General features: G+C 41.3%; 1 protein-coding gene across 1 annotated transcript; it reads left to right on the forward strand.

The window, feature by feature from the left end:
• Positions 1–1,248: 1,248 nt before the first annotated feature.
• LOC149248141 (uncharacterized) lies at positions 1,249–5,952 on the forward strand. The gene is made up of 3 exons (XM_089447799.1): positions 1,249–2,651; positions 3,174–5,327; positions 5,640–5,952. The coding sequence occupies exons 1-3, from the start codon at positions 1,249–1,251 to the stop codon at positions 5,950–5,952; spliced, it is 3,870 nt and encodes a 1,289-aa protein (XP_089303925.1).
• Positions 5,953–8,094: the final 2,142 nt, after the last annotated feature.

Here is an 8,094-nt window from a genome sequence, read left to right on the forward strand (position 1 = left end):
CACCCCTCCTCATTCCTCTGCAAATGCCTTCAGAAGGCTGTTAACACAGAAAGGGAAGCAGCATCAGCATATTGAAATCCCAAAATTCATTAAAAAGCTTGACGAAATCCCAGAGATAGCACTCCCAGAGGAGCAATCGATTAAAATAGCTCTTGCATTGTCTGACAGAGGCCTAGTAGGGCAGTTTATGGGCCGTTGGCCGTCCACTAAGACCACGGACGATTGGATACAACGAAACTGGAGACCGCAGCTGGAAAATAATGTGATTTGTTATGCTGTAGGGCGAGGCTATTTCATTTTTGAATTTACCACCAAGGAAGATCGCGACCTGGTTTTCAGAAACGGGCCGTAATTTATGGGAAATCAGGGACTGTATCTCAATAAATGGAGTCCTGATTTTGATCCATCTGTTGATGTCCCCAAGGAGGCGCCGGTCTGGGTTCGTTTACCCAATCTCCCTCTCCACTGTTGGAGCTATCAATCTCTGCAGAAGATCGGTAATGGGCTGGGTCGATTTATTGACAAAGCTGATCACAAGGGTCAATATACTTGTGCTAGAATCTGCGTAGAAGTTGATCTGGAAGCCGGGCTACCAGAAGCGATTAAACTCAAAGTTGGAGAATGGCAGCACTACCAGAAGTTGGACTACGAGCAACTGCCTTTCAAATGTCGAACTTGTCATGAGCATGGACACTTCCAGAGAAACTGCCCAAAAGCCCCATCAGGGAACACAGTTGAAGAAGAAGGTTGGAAAGAAATCAGAAAGGGAAAAGCTATCCCAAAACCTTCCGGACAGAAACCTTCCGCCCCATTGGGAAATCCTCACATCAACCCAAAAGCCGTTGCTGCCAAAGACGGATCTCCATCTGGAGAAAAGATGGGTGATAAGGAGAACCAAGAAGAAACCGGAAATATGGAGAAACAAGGAAAAACAAATGCAGTAGAATCAACAGTTCCCACACCAGAGGAGTATCAGAGAGGAAACGAAGGCAATGAAGAACACATTAGCCTAGGCTCAGACTCTGAAGGCGATTCAGAAGAGAGAGATTCTGAATCTGACAATTCGTTGGCCACTCCAATCAAGACGACTAGAGGACGGAAATCCAAGAAGAAACAGAGGGAGGAAGAAACTTACAAACATGTCCTCCAGGGATCCCAAAAAAATCTCAAATCAATGATGAATACCAGATCTGGACGCAAAAGCAACAAGGCTCCAATGGGAGCCTCCTCTCCCCACAAAAGTAAATAATGAAATACGTCTCCTGGAACTGCAGAGGTTTAGGCAGCAGGTCAAAAGAGGAAGCCCTGAAAGATTTAGTGAGAATATACTCGCCTGAAATCCTCCTAATCCAGGAGACAAAGTTGGAGGATCTTTCCCTCCTCAAATCTAGTAAAACTTTTTGGAACAAAGGCCATGGAAAAGCGGTTAGTGCAAGAGGTGCCTCTGGTGGAATAGCCACCTTCTGGAACAGCACCATATATGACTTTATTCAAGAAAAAAGCAGCCCTCACTGGCTCTTCACTCAGCTACTTCTCAAGGGTTCTGGTCAGCAAGTAAGTATGTTTAATGTTTATGCTCCTGTTTTGTCAAGTGAGAAAAAAATCTGCTGGAATTCGCTTCATACATTTCTTTTAGAGAAAAACCCCGAGAATATCATAATTGTAGGTGACCTTAATGTCACCCTTGATATTGATGAGAAAAAGGGAGGTTCCATTGTCAGGGATCCTGCCAGAGAATGGGTTGAAGACATAATGCTGGGCTGGGACCTGGAGGATATTAAACCTTCTTCAGGAAAATTCACTTGGTCCAATAAAAGAACAGGCCCCAATCATATTGCTGCCCGTCTGGACAGATTTCTTGTCCATTCTTCCTTCCTAACCAGCGGTCTTATGGCATCCTCTAAAATTCTCCCAAATCTCACCTCTGATCATAAGCCAATTCTTCTCGAACTTTCTCTTGACTGCAATCTTGGCCCCATCCCTTTCCGGTTCAGCCCTTTGTGGATCCGGCAAGAAGGCTTTCAAGATGTGGTCTCCGACTCTTGGAATAGGCCCGTCCATGGCTCTCCTTTCTTTGTGTGGGAAGAGAAAATCAGGATTCTAAAAAGAAATCTAAAAGACTGGGCTAAAAGACTGCAAACCCCCACATCCAAAAGAAAAGAAAATACAAATAAGCTTGCTGCTCATCAAATAGAAATGGAGCAAAACCCTGTTTCTCAAGGTATGCTACTAAAAGAAGTTGAGCTCCAAAAAGAGGTTCATAGATCAAGCAGGGAGGAGGAAGAGTTTTGGCGGCAGAAGTCTAGGATGCTCTGGCTGAAATCCGGCGATAAGAACACCAGCTTCTTTCATAAGCAAGCGGAAGCCCGAAAGAACTTCAAATCAGTCTCAGAGATCCAACACCAGAATACTGTGATCAAGGATTTCGAAGGCATCAAGAGAGCTGCATACTCCTTCTTCCAAGACCTGTATTCAGCTCCTGAAGATCCAGATATTGATCCCCACTCTTATCCGTTCAATTTAATTCCCAATTGTGTCAAGGAATCAGATAACGATATGCTGACAGCCCCGATCAGTATGGAAGAGCTTGAGGAGGCATTGAATAATATGGAGCCCGATAAAGCCCCAGGGCCAGATGGGTTCTCTGTCAGGTTCTTTCTGACTTGCTGGTCAATAATCAAAAAAGATCTTCTGAGGATGGTCAGAAAATCCCAGAATTGTGTAAAGATAGGTGGTGGCATCAACTCAGCCTTCCTTGCTCTGATCCCAAAAGAGAAAGGCGCCTCTGACTTTAGCAGATTTAGGCCAATATCTTTGTGTAATTCCAGCTATAAATTGGTCTCCAAAATAATAGCCAACAGGCTGAAAAACATCTTGCCAGACATCATCCCTGAAAATCAAGGCGGATTCATAAAAGGCAGAAAGATTTTGGATAATATTGTGGTGGTCCAAGAAGCCGTCCACTCTAGTTGCCAAAGAAAGGAGAAAGGCATGGTGATTAAGCTCGATTTGGCTAACGCATTTGACAGGGTGAGACATGAATTTCTGTTTGCTGTGATGAAGAAGCTAGGCTTTTAAACAAACTTCATCAACTGGGTGAAAGCCTGTATTGCCTCGCCTTGGATTGCGCCCTTGGTTAATGGCCGTTCTACTGATTTCTTCCAAGCTTCTAGGGGCCTGAGACAGGGATGCCCTTTGTCTCCGCTCCTATATGTTGTCCAAGCCTCGGTGTTAAGCTTCCAACTAGATCATAATCAGCAAATTCAAACACTTCCTGGCATCAGAACTACTCACAAGGTGAAAGACATTAATCATGCCCAATTTGCTGACGACACTCTGCTGCTTGGAGGAGCCAGCTTGATTTCTGCCAGACATTTCAAGAGGGAACTGGACATTTACAGGCTGATCTCGGGCAGCAAGATCAATTATAGAAAATGCTCCATCTATGGCTGGAACTGTTCGACTAAAGAACTGTCTGACATAGCAAGACTTTTAGAAATGGAAGGAATCCGAAATTGGGAGTCTTTTAAATATCTCGGGATACCAATCTTCAAAATTAAGCCTAAAATTGCTCACTGGCTGCCGCTGCTTGACAAAATAAAGAATAGAATCCAAGCCTGGGGTGCCTCATGGTTGAACAACGCAGGGAAACTCATCCTCATGAAATCGGTCCTAATAAGCATGCCTCTATTCCAAAACTCAATCCTCCTTGCCCCAAAAACCATTCTTAGTAAGTTAGATAGCCTGTTCAGAAGATTTCTGTGGGAAGGTGGGAATAACAATGATAGAAGAATCCATTTAGTGAGCTGGGAAATTCTCAAGAGTCCATTTCAGGAAGGAGGCCTCCAGCTGCGCAATTTGGCTGCTCAAAATTTTGCTTTGGGAGCCAAGATCCTATGGAATTTAGTCTCTGGAAAAACTAGCTGGAGTAAAAGAGTTATTTGGAAGAAATACTTCCATGGGCAGCGATTGAGATGCCTGGATAATCCCCCAAGAACTCTAAAAGGTTCACCAATATTCAATCTTTGCAATGCGGCAAGGGAGCAATTCAGCCAACACCTATATTGGATCCCTGGCAATGGAAGGAAAATCAATATGTGGGATGATTCGATCTTGGGTGACCAACCAATGAAGCAGGTGAATGGTCTTGCAAACATTAAAGATTGGCTTCAGTCTCGTAATATGCACACATTGTGGGACATTTCGAACTGGAAAGAAGCTCCTGACAGAACCTGGGATGGGTGGAATCTAGGGGAGATCCCCATAATGCTGCAGGGGGAAGCCTCTTTACTTCTAGATATGCTCCAAGGAAAATCTCCTTCAAAAGCCAATGCTAAAGACAAAAGAGGCTGGGGGTCCATATCTGGCCATTATACTATTGCTGAAGGTTACAAAAGAATTATGGTTGCTCCCCATGCTCCTCCAAATCCGGCCCAATGGAAATTTATATGGGACTTTCCAGCTCTACCAAAAATAGACTTCTTCTGTTGGACCGTGGCACATCAAAGCATCCTCACCAGAGATAATTTGAGAAGAAGAGGAATGGAAGGACCTTCCAGATGTCCCCTCTGTAGATCTGATGAAGAAACTACCAATCATCTGTTGCTGCTATGCCCCTTTGCCCACGAAGTCTGGAGGGGGGTGCTACTGTTAGAGCCCACTATCCTCGCTCTCCCAGACAACATTCCTGCCTTGTTCAGAACTTGGGCTAGCTTATCTCCCTTCTGTCTTAAAAACAAAAGTCTCCTCAAAACCAGCTGGATGTGGATCCCTAAGTTTATTTGTTGGAAATTATGGTTGGAAAGAAACAACAGAATTTTTCGAGAAGAAAGTTGCACTACAATAAGAGTTATCTCTAAAATAAAGGCTTTGTTGGGAGAAGCTCTGGAAGCCAACGCTACATCAAGGAATGAAACAAGATTGCTCATAGAAGAAGAGAATTGGTTTAAAGAATTAGTTCCAAAGCTAAAGGAAAGGCCCCCTCAATCTGTCCCCGCTCATTCCAGCTGGGAGATCAGGCTGGAAGAACAAGAGTTTATCAAGTGGAGATCGGCCTTGGAAGAGCATTGTTTATTCTTCGATGGGGCTTCTAAAGGAAACCCTGGGGCCGCTGGCAGTGGGGGAGTTCTATTGAGTCCTGGAGGCTTTCCTGATCTGAGATTCCATTGGGGTCTAGGAATTGAAACTAACAACAGAGCGGAGGCTTTGGCATTGTGGCAAGGGCTGACACAGGCGATCAAAAGAAATATCCTTTCTCTAGCAGTCTTCGGAGACTCAAGACTCATCATCCAGGCCATGCTTCGTCCTAAGAACTCTCACCAGGTTCAGTTAGCCTCTATCATTAGGAAAATCAGACTTCTGCTCCCTAAATTCAACAGAATATCTTTCTTTCATATCTTAAGGAACCTCAACTCCCTAGCTGATAATGAAGCCAACCTTGGTGTCCTCTGCTCTTGAAGATCCCTAGTAATAAACTCAACTGAATCATCTTGCTCAATTCCTTAAATTTCCTGTTCGACCCTCCATTCCTAATTGAAATAGGAGCTCTCTGTTAAATCAATCTTGTAACCAGACCACCCAAAGTTGAATCCAGTTTCTGAGTATGCTCTCTGTTATTTGATTTGTCTTTGTCTCCCCAGCGAATTTAAAGATTCAAAATGGGCGTATCCAAGCTCAGTTTCGATTTCCCTCTGTCTATCTCTTCTGCCGGATTGGACCAGAAACTTCAGAGCCGGTCTTCCCCGGGAAACAGCATCTGCGAATCCTCCCATTCTCTGCGTTGGCAATTCCAGTTGTGGAAGTCTTGTGCCAAGGAAGTCTGCTGAAACGGTTCATCACAGATTCGCAGGCAGCCCATCTGAAGCGAAAATTGATATACAATTAGCTCATGATCCGCTTGAGGACTTTGCAGGAGGCGTCATCTCATCTACAGCCTTCAACACGCAAAAGTAGTTTATCTCATCAGCTCAGAACCTCGATTTGACCTGCATTTCTCTCGGCTTGGATCTGCATTTTCACATATTCCTCTGTTCTCTGTAATGGACTCTTCAGACTTGTAAAGCATGCGGTAGCTGGTTTACCGCCCATTTCAATATAACCGTTATTGTCCAAAAAAAAAATAATAATAATAATAGTAGTAATAATAATAATAATAATAATAATAATAATAATAATAATAATAATAATAAATAAATAGTAATGATACTAATTATTTGAAAGTGACTATAATAATAGTTTATTCACATTAAAATTAATTATTAATATAAATTAATAGTTATTATTTATTATAATAATTATATTTTATTGTAAGTTATTTTTTAATAATATTATTATTTTCATTATTATATATTTATCAATATGAATATTAGTTTTATAATTAGTATTAAATTTATTCCTCTAAATTTGTAATCCCTTGGGTTTTAAGTATTAATCTCTTTGATTTATTATCCTCTTTGGTTTATAATATAAATCCTTTTAGTTTATTAATCTAAGGGTTACTATTCCTAGGGTTTAATATTATTCATAGGGTTTATAATATTAATCCTTGTGTCTAATATAAATCCCCTTGGTTTATAATCATGATCAACCATGGTCCAACATCACATTGTGACAAATATTTTCTCAATATGAAAACCAACCATGGTACAATGTTGCTTTATGACAAAGAGTGATTACAAATGAAAATGAATCATGTTCAACCATGGTGCAACATCACATTGTGACAAAGATTGTCTCAATATGAAAATAAACTATGGTCAACCATGATAATTATAGGGTTTACAATATTTATTGTGGGGTATATATACCTTGGGTTTATAATATTATTCCTTTGTGTGTAATAGTATTCCCTTGGGTGTAATATTATTCCCTTGGCTTTTTAGTATTTATCTCTTGGGTTTATTATACTCTTGCTTTTATAATATCAATCTCTTAAGTTTATTAATCTAAAGATTCATATTCCTAGGGTGTAATATTGTTTATAGTGTTTATAATATTAATCCTTAGGTTTAATATAAATCTCAGGGTTTACTTAATTAACAATAATTAATATAAATTAAAAATATATATATTTTAATAAATAATAATAAAATATTTAACCGATTAACTATTATTATTTAAAAATAAATTAAATAATAAGAATAATTAGGCCGATAGGCCTTCCTTTGAAACAGACTTTCGTCGTCCTATTTACTCTGCTCCGTTCGATCAAATTAGACCCACTTTCAACCATTGATTTAAAGAGTGGTTTCTGCAGCCGATTTTACAGTAGGTGGTTACCCATTTTACGCCGTACTCTGCTCCGTTCGATCAAATTAGACCCACTTTCAACCATTGATTTAAAGAGTGGTTTCTGCAGCCGATTTTACAGTCGGTGGTTACCCATTTTACGCCGGAGTTCCAGGACAGCACTTGCGTGCAGCACAATCCCAAAGTCCAGGTGCACGCACCTGTCTGAACAAACTCAGCTCCTCCCTCTACATTCGATAGGGTTTAGAGGTTAGTAGGTTAGTATAGCGCCGTGTATATATTCACGCAGAAATCCAACTGCTCCTTTTTATATAGCAACACGGCAAGAGCCGAGAGCAATTCGATTTGGGTCTGTTCTTAGCCTGCAATTCTTGAGGGGGGTCAAAATTTCTCAGAGCTCATGCACTTTGTTAATGGATTCTCAGTCCAATTCTCAATGCAAGTTCAACGTATCTTCTTCATCTTTGTACATCAAATCCTTCCGACAAAAGAAAAATCGACAACAGCAATCCAGTGACTCTGTTTTTCTGAAATCCTGCGCGTGGTTTCGGGAGCTCTGGAAGTACAGACGAGTGGCTTTGAGAGTTCTTTAGCCAGGTACGGCATTGAAATTCTGTGCATAAGATCCTCATTAATGAATGATCTGTTTCCCTTTATCTTTAGCCGAAGGAGTAAACAGTAGACCCCCTTTGTAATCCTGCTTTGGATGGAAACCCAAAGGGTTTCGATCCCGTGATCTCCTTATACAGACCCAACAATACTTTTCTCGGCAGGTAAGTGCTCCATGATGGGCACCAGTGGTGCTCCCAAGAGGTCCATCCGACCACCGCGACAAAGGGTTAAGGT

The sequence above is a fragment of the Pinus tabuliformis genome, chromosome 7 (genome assembly GCF_031772625.1).
Source record: "Pinus tabuliformis cultivar Carrire ecotype Pingquan chromosome 7, CPIR1, whole genome shotgun sequence".
Classification (NCBI taxonomy): Eukaryota; Viridiplantae; Streptophyta; class Pinopsida; order Pinales; family Pinaceae; genus Pinus; species Pinus tabuliformis.

Bases quoted from the DNA above. Each gene is read 5' to 3' on its own strand.
- LOC149248141 (XM_089447799.1), top strand. From the start codon at position 1,249: ATGAAATACGTCTCCTGGAACTGCAGAGGTTTAGGCAGCAGGTCAAAA. The intron at 2,652-3,173 runs GTTCTTTCTGAC...CCAAGCTTCTAG, and splicing joins CCAGATGGGTTCTCTGTCAG to GGGCCTGAGACAGGGATGCC. The intron at 5,328-5,639 runs GTTAGCCTCTAT...TTGTCTCCCCAG, and splicing joins AAGAACTCTCACCAGGTTCA to CGAATTTAAAGATTCAAAAT.